Source organism: Berghia stephanieae, chromosome 5 (genome assembly GCF_034508935.2).
Source record: "Berghia stephanieae isolate SIO BIC M18660-M18661 chromosome 5, UCSD_Bste_1.3, whole genome shotgun sequence".
NCBI classification, from domain to species: Eukaryota; Metazoa; Mollusca; class Gastropoda; order Nudibranchia; family Aeolidiidae; genus Berghia; species Berghia stephanieae.
The window spans coordinates 41,044,664-41,062,681 of NC_088364.1; the positions used below are offsets into that span (position 1 = coordinate 41,044,664).

The window sequence follows — 18,018 nt, forward strand, 5'->3', positions numbered from 1 at the left end:
ACTCTTTACTCGCATTCTCTAACCACACTCAGGTGTAAAATGAGTACCTGGCTATTAACAGCATTGCCTCTGTTTTTTTAAAATGTAATATCGCCTTACATGCATGTCTCATCCTACATTATTAGAATTGCTATTGGTTTGGACACCTTGTGACGCGTTTTGAGCAGTTTTAATGGGAAAGCTCAAGTTTTTGGAGATTGGGTTTTTCAAAAATAAATATTGGCTGGGTGAGAGTACAGAGACGGTGTCTAACAAATAAAGTATTGTATGAAATGAAAAATCATTTGTAACTTTTACAGATAAAAGTATTGTATCGTGAATTTAGCATGGTGAATCTGTGGACATGCGCTGCCAAAATGAGCATTAAAAGTTTTTCTTTGAAAAAGGTAAACTTACAGTATTGTCATCATCTACTGCAGTGACAGTCCTTACTACACTACCAGCCTGTACGTCAGCAGCCAACTCTGTATTGTAAGGTGTTAGGATGAATCTTGGGGGGAAGAGATTACGAGACACAATCACTGTCACATTGGTTTCTTGGCTTGAGAGTTGAGGTGTGCCACGATCCCTGGCGATAACTTTCATCTGCAATATATGCAAGATAATGCAAAGAATTGTCATGTGTACGACATTAAAATATATTGTTTAATCTTTAATTATGTATTTTGCCGATTATCTACTACATCTAAATCCATGATAAGTTTGTTTCATTATAAAAATATGGATGTTCCGTGCATAAAAAAATCCAATACAACTGAAAGAAACTTCTTGGAAGAATCTCCCTAAATATTAAAATAGGTATTGACATGTCAAAAATGTTGTTCTTTCTTTGATCTATTTATACTTTTGTATAAACTATCAAGAAAGCATGTTGAACAAAATCCTTCTAGTACCAAGAGCTCGATAGAGGAAATACAACAAGTAGATACAAGAATTGTAATTTATAATAAAATGATTTAAATCTCTACAATGCAAATACGTATTTTTGCAAATATTGTCAATACTCTCCAAAATTTAAACCATGCTAAAATCAAATCCATCCCATCATTTTATATTGTGTCAAATCTAAATAAATATGAAACAGAAAAATGTAACATTGCACAATGATTATGGAAGAAGGAATATGGTATATCTAAGAATTATAAAATTATGTGTCTGTAAAAACTCACAAGGAAGACACCGGCTCTGCATGGTTCATACAACAGCGATTGTTTGAGAAGAAGCTGTCCGGTAATATCATTGAGAAGGAAACATTCTTTATCCTCATCATCGGCAGTGATTTCATATCGAATATCATTGTTGGGAGGCTGGAGGAAGAAACAAATCAAGTTTTAAAAAAACATTCTTATAGAGCTCACATGGCAAAAGAATAGATCTTACTCTATCTTTATTTTTTTTTTTGCTTAAAAAAAAATAAAAAAAATAATCATGTGTTCAATTTCTAAAAGCTAACAAAGAAGTAGACATGACTCCAGAGCTCAATATCAATCTTCAAATTCCATTCTAATTTTTCAAAATAGTAATCTCGAATAGATATACATAACTGAAATCAGTGCCCTGAATCTTTTTCAAAGATTTTAGGATTCAGTGACTTTAAAGAGATGCTTTAGAGAGTCCCCATATCAATATTATGTTGGAAAATGAGGAATATGTGATTGTTTTACCAGAGGATCTGCATCAGTGGCTGAAACAGTCAAGATGACGTCACCAAGACGTAAGGTCTCCAGCACACGGGCTGTGTAACTGGTTTCAGTGAAGACAGGGAACTGGAAGTTTCTGGTGATTGTCAAAACGCAGACCTTGGTTGAAAATTTGAAAGGGACTCCATTGTCACGAGCACGGATACGAATCTGAAATTTAAAAAGAGAAAAAAATCAAAGTAGTAATAATTATATATTTTTTCTATCATGCATATATAACCCATAATATTGTATAAACTTCATGGCATAAATACACTTTTAGGCCTAGCAAAATTCCTTTTACAAATTAAATGGATGAAAATAAAATAGGAATGATTTCCCCTTTCACAAAAGTTATGCACAAAAAAGAATTATGTAATTCTATAAAACAAAGGTTTTTGAACATAGAATAGTTTAAAATTCAAAAGCAATTTTATTTATCTTAAAATACAATCTGAAGGAAAGATACCATAGCATTTATTTACATAATGATGGATTGATTATAAAAAAATTAATGTTCTTGTCAACTTTTAAAAGGTAATTTATGTTAGAATCAGAAGATGAGGAAACCCTTGTCTGTCAAGCAATAGCTTGGATTAATATAATTATGTCGTAAACTGACCATAATCTTATTAACTATCGAGTGTGAGGAGTGTGAGATCGGGAGTGGGAAAAAAGTAAAGGGATTCAATTCAGATGGTCCAGATTATTTTAGCCTGGTATATAGACATTGATAAAGCAAAAGCAGGTCAAACTGGCGTATTGCATTACACAGATGCACGAGGGATTGATATTCCTTTGTAGGATTTACTTTTGCAATTATCAGATAAAAGATGATTTTTTAAACAAACAAAAAAAAATCGGTTACCCTGTAGTCATCAATATTCTCTTGTGTAAGACTCTGGGCGATTCTAATCTCTCCAGTGTTTGGATTCACGTCAAAATACACAGGAGCTGAATCGTCGCCAATGATGTCATAGGTAACAGTTCCAAAGATAGAGCTCTGGTGAGGAAAATATATCATTTTAGGTGTTTTGTAATTCAATGTATTAATGCTTATTTAACTACCAAATGTTTGAAAATAAACTGAAACTGAAAATAATTTCATAATCTTTCAAAGAAAGCCTTGTTATGATTTTAAACATTTTATGATAAAATATCTATCATTTTAAATCATAAAAAGCGAAGGCGGATGACTTGTAACAAAATGTGGTCCTTTGGAGCCATGGTTCAGTAGCATTTAACAAATAAAAACTAATAGCTTTTTCTCGTTTTGGTAAAAATGCTGGTCTTTCACATGGCCCAAACCACCAGATTTAAATCAGACCATTGCCTACACTCTGCAGGCTGGAAGCCTACCTCATATATGTATCATCAAATTAAATCCTTGTACTGTCAGACTAATTTCTATTATCTATTGAGTAACATGATTTATGACTTACTATTCCATCATCATCACTAGCTTGTACTCTCGTGACACTGGTGCCAACTCCCAAATTCTGACTAAGGTCCTTACTACAATCGCTATCAGTAAAGACAGGTGCAAACCTATTCCTGATTACGTTGATAAAGACGTATGATAATTGGCTAGCCGTTCTACTTGGGAGACCTCTGTCTCTAAGTTCAACAACACCCTGAAAAAGAAATAAATCAAAAGCATTTTACGTTAAATAAATCTATTAGTATTAAAATTGCCATTAAACAACTTAAACATCTTGCATTTAGGCAAACCATGAATAAGAGTTAAAATTGCCTATAAAGTATCATCTATCATAATATTATACGAATAAAATGAAAAACGATGAATAATGCAGATTAACTATCTCATAATAATAGTGTCATTAAGAATCTTCCAAATCGGGAACTAAAAAACATTTCTGGATAGTATATATACTTATATTCTGAAAATTTAACCAGATGACAAAAAAACTGCTTACACGGAATGCACTTGACCGAATAAGTGCCAAAGACTTCTTCACAAAAACGTAACCATTGTCTTCATCCACACCAAAGTACTCTTGAGTGTCTGATTCGCCTACCAAAGTGAAATTCAGCAGGTTGCTCGGAGACTGGAAGACAAAAACAAATTATTAATACGATTGTTTTTAGCTTCAAAACATCATCACACACTATGACAAAATTATGGGCATTAGAAAAAGAGTACACGTAGAAATAATGCATTTTAGATTATATATAATTCCACAGACAATCCTTGTTATATACCTCTTGATTGTAATTAAATAGAAACAGTGATTATTTGGACAGTTTTTAAGTAAAAGACCGCAAAAACATTACTTTTAGTTTTACATCTTGTGTGCCATACTCTATCTCTTGGTCTAGCTTTCATCAATATTGGATCACACAGATATATTTTTATTCGTACATTTCAGGTTGATAAATTAAGACATAGGTAATAAATGTTTCCATCAAAATTATGTTTCCATCAAAATTATGGATAAAGATGACTGTTTTAATGGTTTAAGTATGTCAAATCAAAGAGCTGGCAAGTGTGGAAAACGAAGTAAAATTGAACACTTTTATAGATTCTATTTTAATGGAGACAATTAAAGAGGGAAATGATTGTTAGAAGGAGAGAATGTATGGAATTTGACAGATCAACTTACAGTGACATCCAAATCCCGAGCGTTAATCTGTCCAAAACTAACACCCAAGGCTTGAGTCTCAAAGATAGAGAATGTGTAGTTCTGTTGGATGAAGCTGGGACTGTTCAGATTCTTGGCAATATTCAAAGTGACAACCGTTGTTGCAGACAAGGATGGAGTGCCTCCGTCGGAAGCTAGGACACGCACCTTTTTTTCAAGGAATAAAAATGGTGGACATTTTCAATTTTTTACCTTTAATCGTTTGATAGTTTGAACAAAAATGTTGCTTTATCAGGTCTTAGGTAAGCATTATATATATATATATATATATATATATATATATATATATATATATATATATATATATATATATATATACTTTTTAAAAATAGATCGTTGTACATCGTTGTAATATCAAGCATATTGTTAACCTATTCATAAATGGAATGGTATTCAAAGATATCATAAAGAGGGGAAAATCATAAAAAGAAATACATTTCTTTAATACGGCAACGATCTCAATAGAAAAATATTGTAACGCTCGTAGGAAAAGATATCTACTTACAAAATGGGTGGTTTTGGGATCTGCAGCAAGGGACGAAGATGCCACTGAAATGAGGCCACTTCCAGCATTGATTGTGAAGAGGGAAGGTGAATTGTCATCGCCGATGATGAAGTAAGACACTTGATTGAATGGATTCTGGAATTCAATTTTGAAAAATTAATTGACATTTACCAAAGTGTTTCTGTCAAACCGACATAATAAAAGCGGCACCGTTAACAACACATGTTATGAATGGGACTGCATCAACAGCTACAAAATGTATAGGCTTGAGCAAGTAATTCTTTCCACTAGACTAGTGTGTCATCTTAATAAATAAAATCTTATCATACAATTTAATATCAACTTCTTAAAATCATATGGCCATTTTTAAAGATTTAGTAGTTTCACTGAATCTTTTAACAATATAGCATTAATATAGTACTCGGATTTGTGTTAAAATGAAGTCTGAAATGTGACGCAATAAAAGGTCATGATTTACATCAAGAAGATACCAACTACTCATTTTCCTGAGACAGAGAGCATGTTACATGTATTTACAAATAATGTTCTTTATTCAAACTTGAGCATTTATATAGCGTAATATCCAGTAAACCTACTTAAGGTGCTTTGCAAGGGTCCCTAGTCGAAGGCAACGCTCAACATGAAGGACGAGACTCTCTCTCTCTCTCTCACTCTCTCTCTCTCTCTGCAAAAGATGGCACTGTATCATAGCCAAAGTTATATCTAAAGATTACAGTATCTCAATGTGCTAAATGTTTGTAAATTAGTAAAACTCTTACCACAATGTCTGCATCTGTAGCCTCCACAGAGATGATAGAGGATCCAGGGGGAGCATTGAAATTGAGGCTGGCTGATTTTATAGAATTAGTAAAGATAGGGGCGTTCAAATTGCGCTGTACGTTGATACGGACGGTGGCAGGGACCTCTGATGTTTGAATTGGAGCTCCTACATCTCTTGCAACCACAGTGAACTGTTTGTATTAAAGATAAACATGAAATATAATCTAAATGAGTACAAATGAATCATTAAATAATTAACCAGTCATTATGTAAACATAGGGTATTTATATGTGGTAAGAAAAACAAATGTCATAACTTTAACATTTAATTTCTCTAATAAATACAATTTTAAAAGTGGTTACGAGATAAACAATATAAAATGAATGAGGAGATTTCCTGCCTTCGAATTTCATTATTTGCTGTTACCAAAATTATATACTATTTATTCCTTGTGATAAATGAATAAAGAAAATATGCACGATTTATTGTTGAATCTTACAAGACTGCACTCCTCTTCACTTCAAGCAGACAATAAGTAGCCAAATTACATTTCATATGGTCAAGACATCTACTCAGAGAGGGAACAACTTACAGTGTAAACGTTTTGCTTGCTCAGATCTCCAGTCAATGGTGCTCTAACAGTTATTACACCGGTATCAGAGTTAATCTGGAAGTAATTGCTGGCCACAGAGTTCACATCTTGAATCTCATAACGGATGGTGTTGTAGGGAGCCTTTTGAAAATGAAAATTTATGAAATCTAATTATCTGCTGATCAAAAGGAATATTAAATAGAAAATAATATCTTAATTTTAAAAAGATAATGAAGTATGACATTTCATTATTTACAATTTTATCGTGAATAAACATTTTCTGAAGACGTGTATGATGTCGTTCTTGCTTCTTATGAAAGTTACTGAGAGCAATGGTTTGATATATACTTATAATGTGCTGGTGATATGAATTAAAATTACTCTTCAGCTTACTCTTTGTTATCTTTTATATCATTAATAAATTGACAAACATTTACCTCATTCCATTAAAGCAATAATTTCTAAATGTTTCCTAAAACGTTCTTCATTATTTCTTAACATCTCACCCGTGTATCTTGATCTGTTGCAACCACTTGTACCACCTGGGTTCCAATGGGTACAGTTTCCAAGTAAGTCTCTTCGTAATTAGTGGAAGCAAAAACAGGTCGGAAAAGATTTCGAATGACAGAAATTCTTGCAAGTGCTAAAGCACTCTGGGGTGGGGATCCTCCATCTCTAGCAACAACACGTCCCTGTGGGAAGCAATGCATAATTTCAAATTATTGTTCTTCACCAACTGTAACACGTTAATGGACTGTAGGACTACAAGATCAATGTCCAGTATTTAACACAATTACTTTTGATATCGAAATTTAATTGATATTGATATCCAATTTTCCAATGTAAAACAAAACAACAAAAAAAAGAATCGAGTGAGTAACATACTTCATGAATATACCAACGTTTTGATCACAACCCGTATTTGCACTGTCATCCCATAAGTTTTGTCTCTCATCATGTACATTTTTATAAATTCTATTATTCCATATTTTTATTTTTTAATGCAGTTGAGTAACTTTTTAAGTGTATATTGCATGCCATGAATGTTTTGTACCAAGAGTTATATTGTATGGTACATGCACTATATAAATAAAATGTATTATAATTATCTTTATAAACAGCCTTCCAATTCTCTAATTTGACTAAGACAGAACTACTTCTGATGCGCCTTCAGTGTGTTTAATTTGTAACTTTAATTAATATCAAATCATGAAAGGACAACCATATTAAAATCAATTCTTCAAAATAACTTAATAATTTTATAATAAGCAATTCTTCCAAATTTTTCACCAAAAGATCAAATTACTATACACATAATGCACTCAATTCATTTCACTAAAAATAATAAGCATTGATCAACGTATATACATTTCTTTGCATAGAACTATATATATATATATATATATATATATATATATATATATATATATATATATATATATATATATATCATGGATACTTACAACATAAGTGGTCGCAGTATCAGAACTGAGTGATCTTTTGACTGTGATTTCTCCACTAATACTGTTCAGTTGGAAGTAAGTTGGCATGGAATCATCCCCAATGAGAGAATAAGTGATGTTGGCAAAGCTCGAACCTGCAGGATCTTCATCTCGGGCTTCAACCTGAAAACGAATAAAAATGTTCTTTTTCATGCCCTGCTTTACTTGATCTAATAAAGTTTCAAAACTTTATTAGCAACGAAATAAGCACACACACAAATGTGCTTGATGTCGTTCAAAAATTTCACAAAGTATTTAAGATTTTTCATGATTCTGAATGGACTGGACTAAGTGCATTTGAACAAAATAAAATGAAATATTTACTCTCCAAGATTTCATTTATATTATTTTAATCCATCTATATCACTCTATAACAAAATTAAATTCTAAAAAATGATCAAATGTCAGGCATAACGCATATCAATTGCTTGATGATTAATCAAATGGTATCAAAATTATTTAAAACTTTATTGAAAGCTCCATACTCTGATAACAGAAGATCCCAAGGAGGCCGACTCTTGGATGGTGGTAGAATATGGGGTTCGGATGAAGAAGGGTGCAAACCGGTTACGGTCGATGGTGATAGTAACCTGGGCATTGGTAGCACTTGTTCGAGGGGGTAACCCATTGTCCTCAGCAGCTACAGTGAACTAGAATTGTTATTTAAAGAAAAAGGTAATTATATTATTAAACTAGAATGTTAAAAGGGTAATAAATTAAAATGATTTAAAAAGAACAATATGAGATTTTTCCTGTAAAAGGATCTCGAAGTTAAAAACAAACAAATTCTGGAGAACAATGATTAAGTGTCACTGAAATTCAACATGAACCAAAGAAAAACATAAGCAAATAATCAACATATATAATTTTTTTTTTCTTTTAATACAGATCGACTTCCGAGAAAACAATATGAATCAATCTAACAAAGAGAGGATTAAAAACAAAAGAAGTGTTTTTAAAATGGAGTATGATATAGTGGACAGTATAACGGAAATGTATATAAATTTTGGATAATATATATAATGGTCCAAATTCAGCCATTCATATATATAGATTACATCATTATAAGTGGTAGGTCTGAATAGTGGATTATTTCTATGTAAAGATTAAATATGCATGTTAATGGGTTAATAATAACAAATACAAACTTACAGTGAATGAATCGATATCAGTTTCTGTCAGGGATCTAGCAGCGGAAATCACTCCAGAGTCTGAATTGAGGAAGAAGAAGCTGGTCCCATCTGATGGGTTGGCACTGACAATGCTATACTTCACATCGTTCTGGAGATAATAAAAATAAACGACCATCAAATCAAGGTTCCATTATGATTATAATAATTCATTTTAATCATTATCACATACATCTATCTTGTTTGTTTATCTAAAGAACTTTGTCATTTATATTCAATTAAGAGTTTGAGAATGACTGTAGAAGAAAAGATTAAAGAAGTTGGCGTAGCATGGCATGAGTAAAGCACTGTTATGTGGAAAATCTTTGTTGGCGCCTTATTTTACATACAAAAATCAAAAACAAAACATTGTAAAAAAAAATCTTACCCCGTCAGCGTCATTTGCGTTAACCTGTAAGATGCTGACACCAAGGATGTAAGTCTCTCTAATTCTCTCATTATAGACCAGGGACATAAAAGCAGGGGCTGTTGGATTACGATTGACAGCTATCGTCAAATTAGTTGTGGCAAATTGATTAGGACGCTCACTGTCGTATGCTTTCAGACCCAACTGATGAGAGGAAAATAAATAAGGATTTTACATTGGAAAATTAATATTATTGTGTCTCGTGAATTAACTTACCAATGTGCCTATAACAATTGATTAAAGAGGAAATGATATGTCCAGTGTCAAACGGATTGACTTTTTTACAGTCATATAAAGAAAATTACAACGATTCCCTATAGAGTAATCATAATTTGTTCTAGAATGTTGTTTCAGTGTGAGATCACTTGTAAATAGAGATGAAATCAAGTGAAATTTGAATGGATGCATTGCATAAAAAAGATTCGAATTGCCTTTTCTAAAAAAAACCATTCAAAACATTATGAATAAAAGGGTGATGTCAGCCAACTAGATAGATATAATGTGGAAACCTCATCAACATTGCCCCTTTTGGTATATCTTATAGGAACAAAAGACCAAATATTAATGATTGAAACTTTGCTGTCTCTGGCAATTTCTTAATTATTGAAAAATAACATGACAGCGTTGTCAAAAGTACCAAGTATGATCAGAACAACATTCAAATCAATATACCAATAATAAGATGCACCTTCTAATCTAATCTCTGATGTTTTGTGTTGACGTTCTTGGTGAATTACACCACTTGACAACAGTTTATAAGTTTTCAAGATTTATGTGTTGCTTTAAACAAGCTTTCTTATTTTATTTCATTTTTCCAAGTTAATTTGCTTATTCTGAGATGCTTATAACATCTTTGATGACATAGTGATGCAACATTTTATTTCAATTATTTTTTTCATAACATTACTTACCACGTAGTTGGTGGCAACATCTGAAGTAAGCAAGGCTCTGATAGTAATGTCTCCTGTGCTAGGGTTGATGTTGAAATATCCCGGGGCAGCAAAATAGCCAATGATTTCATAGACAATGTCACCCTAAAGAAATGTGATGATTGAAAGATAGCGATGTTATGCAAAAGTACTAAGTATTATCAGAATCAATATTTAAATCCCTTTTACAAAATTTTGAAAACAGTAAAATAGTAAAACAAGCTTTTATTATATTTTAATATCTACTAAATGTGTTCAAAGTCTTTTACAAAGAATCCTGACAACAACACTTAACATGGAAGGCACTATTACACTTTCTTTTGACAGAAAAAATAGCTGTTATTGGCCATGTACTCATTTTACACTTGAGTACTGTGAGATAATGTGAGTAAATAGCCATTTACAAGGACTTAACTTTGCATTGCCAAAAGCAATTTTCAAACTAGGAATTACAAATCAAAACTCCATTGTCATACCAAACCGACAAGCCGAACTAAATAACATACAATTTTACAAAACAATACTTCATTTACATTGATAAGGAAATTTATACATATAATAAATCAGCGTTGAAAACATTGAATATTCGTGATGTTATATATATATATATATATATATAAAATATATATATTATATATATATAAAATATATATATATATATATATATATATATTGGTATATATAATATACATAGTCTTTCATTTATCAAATATAGAATTATACAAAATAAATATATCAAATGATAGAAAAATTGTAAACAATTATTACAACAAGATCCTGATCAAAGGCAGAAGCTTGGAAGATGCTTGTCCCAATGCCAATGTTGTAGGCAACAGCAGTACCGTAAGGTGTTTGGGTAAAGACAGGAGTGAAAGTATCGCGTCGCACACTGACTCTAACAGTGGCCGTGTCAATCTTGGGGTTAATGAATTGGTCGGTTACTTGCACTTGGAACTGTATTGATAAAAAAAAAAGCATAGCTTACTTAAACTCTGTCTGTCTCTCTCTCTCTCTCTCTCTCTCTCTCTCTCTCTCTCTCTCTCTCTCTCTCTCTCTCTCTCTCTCTCTCTCTCTCTTATACACACACACACATATATATTTATATATATATATATAATATATATATATATATATATATATATATATATATATATATATATATATATATATATATATAACCAACATTATCGAGCACTATCGTACCTATAAATACCAACCAACACTCCTATATATATATAGGTATATATATATATATATATGTATATATATATATACACTCACACACAAGCACTCACGCATACATATATATATATATTATATATATATATATATATATATATATATATATATATATATATATATATATGTATGCGTGAGTGCTAGTGTGTGAGTGTTTGTGTGTGTATCTCCATATCCCTTACTCTTTTTTCCTCTCTACTCTTTGGGTGTGAGATGCCCACTATCTCCTTTGCTAAAATACTACTACTACTACTACTACTACTACTACTACTACTACTACTACTACTACTACTACTACTACTACTACTACTACTACTACTACTACTACTACTACTACTACTACTACTACTACTACTACTACTACTGCTACTACTACTACTACTACTACTACTACTACTACTACTACCACTACTACTACTTCTACTACTCTCTTTCTCCCCCCTCATCCTCCTACTACTACTAGTAGTAGTAGTAGTAATACTACTACTACTACTACTACTACTACTACTACTACTACTACTACTACTACTACTACTACTACTTTTACTACTACTACCACTACTACTACTACCACTACTACTACTACTTCTACTACTCTCTATCTCCCCCCTCATCCTCCTGTTCCTACTCCTACTCCCCCTCCTTCTCCTCTTTCTCTCTTGCTCCTTGTCTCCATTATCATTTGTATGTAACTAGAAATAAAATGACATAATTGTACCTGGTAGAAAGCATCTGGCTGTCCTTCCAAAAGCCTCTTTAATGAAATGAGGCCAGTCCTTGGGCCAAGATAGAAGAAATCAGTAACTCCGGCTTCTTCAACCAGTTTGTATTCCAGAACATCCTGTACCAAAACAAAATAAATTAATAACCACAGAAGCATAATATTTATTTGGGAGCAACACAGCTCAGAGTACGGTCTTTGCTTCGTACCCAAAAGGTACAGAGTTCGATCACCCGCCGCTGCGCTGTGTGGCCTTGAGCAAGTTATCTCACTCTAGCTCAATTTGCGGCACCGTTCTGTGGCTGACGCCTGTGTTATTCCAGTCTTCCTTTGGAATAGACCCTAGAGACAAATTTCCCCAATGGGATGAATAAAGAGAATTTTATTTCTATTTTTCAAAATAATTATCTGGTATAAAATAAAACATAGTTGAAGATTATGTTTCGTCATAAAGAGAGGTTTTATATTTTATTTAAACGATCATAAATATTTGAAGAGCTTCAAGTTAAAAAAAATAATCACTGTATTATTATTAATGTATTGGCTAAAAAGACCTAAGAAGGGAATAGATGGTAGCATTCTTTGGGTGTAGTTTTGAAGGTAAATTTTACTTAAAATCTAAATTCAGGTTCAAAGATGTAGAGATGGGGGAGATAATGTTGTATTTTTTTTTTAATCCACTCCCTAAATCTTATTCCTCCATGAAATTGAAAACCGAATGTTAAAGTATTTAAGCCACATCACATCAATTTTGACGAAATTGAGGTGAGAGTTTGAATCAAGACTGAGAAATATACCAACAATAACATGAATTCAGAGGAGACTTAGGTTCTATTTATTTATTTGCATATTGGTACCTGACTGTCCTGATCGGTAGCGAAAAGTTGGATAACAGAGGAACCTAATGCCAAGGTCTCTAGGACTTCAATGCTGTACAAACTAGGATTAAAGACAGGGGGATTCTCATTACGTGTTACAGTGATATTAACACGAGCTTGAGCCGTTTTCAATCCAGTGGTTGTAAAGGTCCTAGAGGCCTCAACTAAAAGCTGAATAAAGAAAAAATATGGACATATTGGTTACAGTATCATTTATATATCATCTGTTTCGTGTGACAATAATTATGGTGTTATATGAACATTCAAGTTGAAATAACTAAACTTTATAATTTTAGGATTTAGCATAACTAAAGTTTGGATTGCTTTGCATTGTGATAAAAGAAACCATAACGTCTTCAGACGAATTTACTTAAAACAGATAAATTTGTATGTTTTATAAAATCTTTAAAAAATCGTACGTTGTAAAGTGTCTTCTTGTTGAGGTCAGTTCTGAGATCAGTCCTGACGTTGATAGTTCCTGTGGTGCTACTGATGTTGAAATAATCAGGGCCATCACTGAACCCAATTAGCTTGTAGGTCACACCAGGCTGTTAGAAAAATAACATTTTTACAATTATAACAAGTTATTTGTAACTAGAATATAAAAGAAGAAAGAAAATAGCCTTAATGCATAGACAAAATCGTGAATAAAATACATAAATATTCCTCGGTTAAAATTTATTGAACAATAGTGAGACAAATGCATTACATACGTTCACCATCAGGAAAGTTAGGAAAGTTTTTTATCATTAATAAAACAAATAAAAAACCCAAACACAATTTTAAAGAAAATTAGGGGAAAATTCAACAATTGCTAAAAGTAAAACTTGTTAACTAAAATTTAAAATTGTCAAATTTACATGTGTCATTGCACTGATTAGACCTCAGTGCTTGTAAGCTTTCACTTTTAAATTTAGCTTCTTTTTGCTAAATTAGCTACACTTTCTTATGTTACAGATTAACTATTTAACTTTTTATTGAATTATTATTTACAACACAAGCCATTTTCTGAACTGTTCGAACCATTAACAGTCAATTAGTAAACCCACCCCTGGCTGAGCAACAACCCGGATGACTTGCTGGTTCAGGCCGAGGTTTTCTGAGATGATGGTAGCATAGTTGGGCTGAGCAAATTGAAGAGTTTCTGATTCTAAAATGTTGATCTCAATGGTAGCAGTGGCAAATCGTGATGGGGTGCCTTGATCTCTGGCTTCAACAATTAACTGACAGAATTAAAACAAGTTGTTAGTACCTTGAAATGAAAATGGCAATTCTAAATTCTATTACCTCTTTCAATTAGATATGAAGTGAGTAGAAAAGTGCCAGAAGACAATAGAGAATAAAAAATTTTTTCGCGGCGGTGGTGGGGTTTGAACCTGCGACCTTATTGGTACGACAACTCCGCCTGGCAGGTGAGAGCGTGGCTCTACCGTGTGAGCTATCCACGAACACATAAATATTCGTTTCAAACCCAAAGTCATTTCTAGATCCCTCTCTCACCCACTTCTTGAGATCGCCGATTCGTTCACCACCATCGCGAAGTAATTTTGACCAGCAGTTAAGCTTAATAGCCAATATTCTCATCACAAACATATAACATAGAAACGATTGAGACATGGAGTATGCTCCGGTGTATGGGGTGAATTTTTAATTCAGAAAAGTGAGTGGAGCAGGCACTTATGTTGGTAACAACAAGATATGAAGTGAGTAGAAAAGTGCCAGAAGACAATAGAGAATAAAAAATTTTTTCGCGGCGGTGGTGGGGTTTGAACCTGCGACCTTATTGGTACGACAACTCCGCCTGGCAGGTGAGAGCGTGGCTCTACCGTGTGAGCTATCCACGAACACATAAATATTCGTTTCAAACCCAAAGTCATTTCTAGATCCCTCTCTCACCCACTTCTTGAGATCGCCGATTCGTTCACCACCATCGCGAAGTAATTTTGACCAGCAGTTAAGCTTAATAGCCAATATTCTCATCACAAACATATAACATAGAAACGATTGAGACATGGAGTATGCTCCGGTGTATGGGGTGAATTTTTAATTCAGAAAAGTGAGTGGAGCAGGCACTTATGTTGGTAACAACAAGATATGAAGTGAGTAGAAAAGTGCCAGAAGACAATAGAGAATAAAAAATTTTTTTCGCGGCGGTGGTGGGGTTTGAACCTGCGACCTTATTGGTACGACAACTCCGCCTGGCAGGTGAGAGCGTGGCTCTACCGTGTGAGCTATCCACGAACACATAAATATTCGTTTCAAACCCAAAGTCATTTCTAGATCCCTCTCTCACCCACTTCTTGAGATCGCCGATTCGTTCACCACCATCGCGAAGTAATTTTGACCAGCAGTTAAGCTTAATAGCCAATATTCTCATCACAAACATATAACATAGAAACGATTGAGACATGGAGTATGCTCCGGTGTATGGGGTGAATTTTTAATTCAGAAAAGTGAGTGGAGCAGGCACTTATGTTGGTAACAACAAGATATGAAGTGAGTAGAAAAGTGCCAGAAGACAATAGAGAATAAAAAATTTTTTCGCGGCGGTGGTGGGGTTTGAACCTCTTTCAATTACGACATAATATTGGTTTGTTTGTTTTTTGTTTTATTATTATTATTTTTTGTTGTTGTTGTTTTTTGGCAAGCTGATCCATTTAAACTTAAATGGAACATTTCAAAACCAACTACAGGTCTCTCTCTCTCTCTCTCTCTCTCTCTCTCTCTCTCTCTCTCTCTCTCTCTCTCTCTCTCTCTCTCTATCTATCTATCTATCTATCTCTCTCTGTACACATTTTATACACACACACACACATATATATATATATATATATATATATATATATATATATATATATATATATTATATATATATATATATATATATATATTATATATATATATATTTCGCAAACATACACACACATATAAAATACATTCACACAATCTTGTTGAGTATTCTCCATATATATGTATCTCCCGTACATGAAACCTGTTTCAACCACTTTCACATCAATTACTTTTTCTTCTACTGCTACCTTATTTCCTTTCATGCTGGTCAGGTGATGGTTTTGATCTGGCACATGAAATATTTTGCTTTCCTCAATTAGAGATATATCTTTCCCAGATCCAAAGATCGTATGTTTTTTGGGGTTTTTTTTAGTGTATCAATCTCATTATGCGACCATACTCTACTAGATTTTTTTTTACAAGTTTAATTTACCACAAAGCCACTGAAGCTGGTTCCTTCGACAGACTTCAAAAGGGTGATTTCTCCAGTAAGAGGATTCACAAAGAAGTAGGTGGTGGCATCATCGTTTCCAATTCCAGCATAACGAATAATGTTGTTGGGTGCCTACAATGATTAATAAAGATTAAAATAATGATTAAATTAAGCAATGTCTAATAAATGAGCCCTTAACATTCCTCGAATGCTTTAAAAATGAGATTGCTAAAGAAAAATTCAATCTCAATAGAAAGAAAAGGTTAAAATTAAGAATAGATTTCAAGCCATCAAGGTTGCCCATATCAATAATAAAGTTTATTGACTTCAATTTTCTTTCAATATTCATTACAGTTAATCTTTCTTATTGGAATTATTTGTTTTTCCATCTTATCGAAAGTCTCCCTAAAACAAATCTTATTTAATACATATTTTTGGCCTATAAAAATGGATAACATATTTGTTTTCAAATACTCAAAAATTGTGTTAAACAGAAAAAAATGAAGGATAGCATAAAAATAAAATTACTGATATGAACTACAAAACTATATCCCTTACCGATGTGTCATCATCAACAGCCTGCACACTGGTGATAAAAGAACCAATAGCTGTTGTCTCAGGAATACTGAGGCTGATGAAGGTATTGGTAGTGAATCGAGGAGAGAACAAATTCCTTAGCACAAAGATGTCAAGGGTAGTGCTTGCACTAAGGGGTGGGGTGCCACCATCTCTTGCCAAAATTCTCAGCTGATGGAAGAAAATGAAATCAAGCTAAATTAAGATTACTCTTTTTCACAGTAAAAATAGAAATTATTTCAAACAAAACTTAATAATATCTTATCGAATTTATAAAAGCCCTCATACTGTTATTTCACATTTCTAGTCAATCAATAGTTTGGCCTTGAACAAGATACTTCCCTGCAACAAGTGATTTTTAGACACACATCTATATTTGATTTATGTGATCATATTCAACATAATAACAATGACGACCAAAACAACTTAAGCTTATATATAAAGCAAACGAAATTTGCTGTTTTTCAGCTTCGCTTTTATCCAATAACAGATAAAACATGAATGATTAAAAGATTTCAATTTATAGTTTGAACTATTTCAAAACTTATGTTATCTCTTATGTGTTTCATTTTAGAGGGAGGAAAACACAAAACAAAAAGTCTTCTACAGTATGATCATGAGTCTAAATATATATATATATATATATATATATTATATATATATATATATATATATATATATATATATATATATATATATATATTCAAAAGTTAATATAGACCCACCAGCAATGTGCACTCACCCTGTAAGACGTGGCTTGGTCAGCATTAAGGTCTTGGCTGGAGACCCTGACAACACGGTCAGTGCCAAGTGTGAAGAAAGTGGGTGCACTGTCATCACCAATCACGCTGAGAGTAATTTGGTTGTATGGTGACTGTTAGAGTAAATGTTTGATCAACAAGACAATTTTAATGCAGGACAGTATTTGCTTTAGAGCAAAATAAATTTTTAATTGTCTCATTTTAATCGGACACTTTGTTTACAGTATTGACAAATTTTAACTTCATAATGTAATTAATGTAGTCCGTACTTTTTTTAAAACCTCTAATGCACACAACTTCCCATGATATAAACTGAGCATTTTTGACAGATATTTAATTTACAAAATAATTAAACACTTTGCTCTCATAGATTG

At 32.7% G+C, this 18,018-nt stretch overlaps 1 protein-coding gene across 2 annotated transcripts in view; it reads right to left on the bottom strand.

Moving 5' to 3' along the window:
• LOC144972926 (uncharacterized) overlaps positions 1–18,018 on the bottom strand; it is a 148,083-nt gene that overhangs the window by 80,332 nt on the left and 49,733 nt on the right. For both annotated transcript variants that reach the window (XM_078914752.1, XM_078914751.1), the window contains 24 exons: positions 17,626–17,757; positions 16,866–17,054; positions 16,308–16,439; positions 14,134–14,307; positions 13,504–13,632; positions 13,064–13,255; positions 12,204–12,326; positions 11,015–11,200; positions 10,229–10,351; positions 9,279–9,461; positions 8,874–9,002; positions 8,207–8,371; positions 7,683–7,844; positions 6,726–6,911; positions 6,220–6,360; positions 5,627–5,818; positions 4,848–4,982; positions 4,304–4,489; positions 3,617–3,748; positions 3,122–3,313; positions 2,548–2,682; positions 1,665–1,850; positions 1,170–1,307; positions 397–585 (listed from right to left, as the gene is read on the bottom strand). In XM_078914752.1, coding sequence (XP_078770878.1) covers positions 397–585; positions 1,170–1,307; positions 1,665–1,850; positions 2,548–2,682; positions 3,122–3,313; positions 3,617–3,748; positions 4,304–4,489; positions 4,848–4,982; positions 5,627–5,818; positions 6,220–6,360; positions 6,726–6,911; positions 7,683–7,844; positions 8,207–8,371; positions 8,874–9,002; positions 9,279–9,461; positions 10,229–10,351; positions 11,015–11,200; positions 12,204–12,326; positions 13,064–13,255; positions 13,504–13,632; positions 14,134–14,307; positions 16,308–16,439; positions 16,866–17,054; positions 17,626–17,757 — 3,831 coding nt within the window. The remainder of the gene's footprint in view (positions 1–396; positions 586–1,169; positions 1,308–1,664; positions 1,851–2,547; positions 2,683–3,121; positions 3,314–3,616; positions 3,749–4,303; positions 4,490–4,847; positions 4,983–5,626; positions 5,819–6,219; positions 6,361–6,725; positions 6,912–7,682; positions 7,845–8,206; positions 8,372–8,873; positions 9,003–9,278; positions 9,462–10,228; positions 10,352–11,014; positions 11,201–12,203; positions 12,327–13,063; positions 13,256–13,503; positions 13,633–14,133; positions 14,308–16,307; positions 16,440–16,865; positions 17,055–17,625; positions 17,758–18,018) is intronic.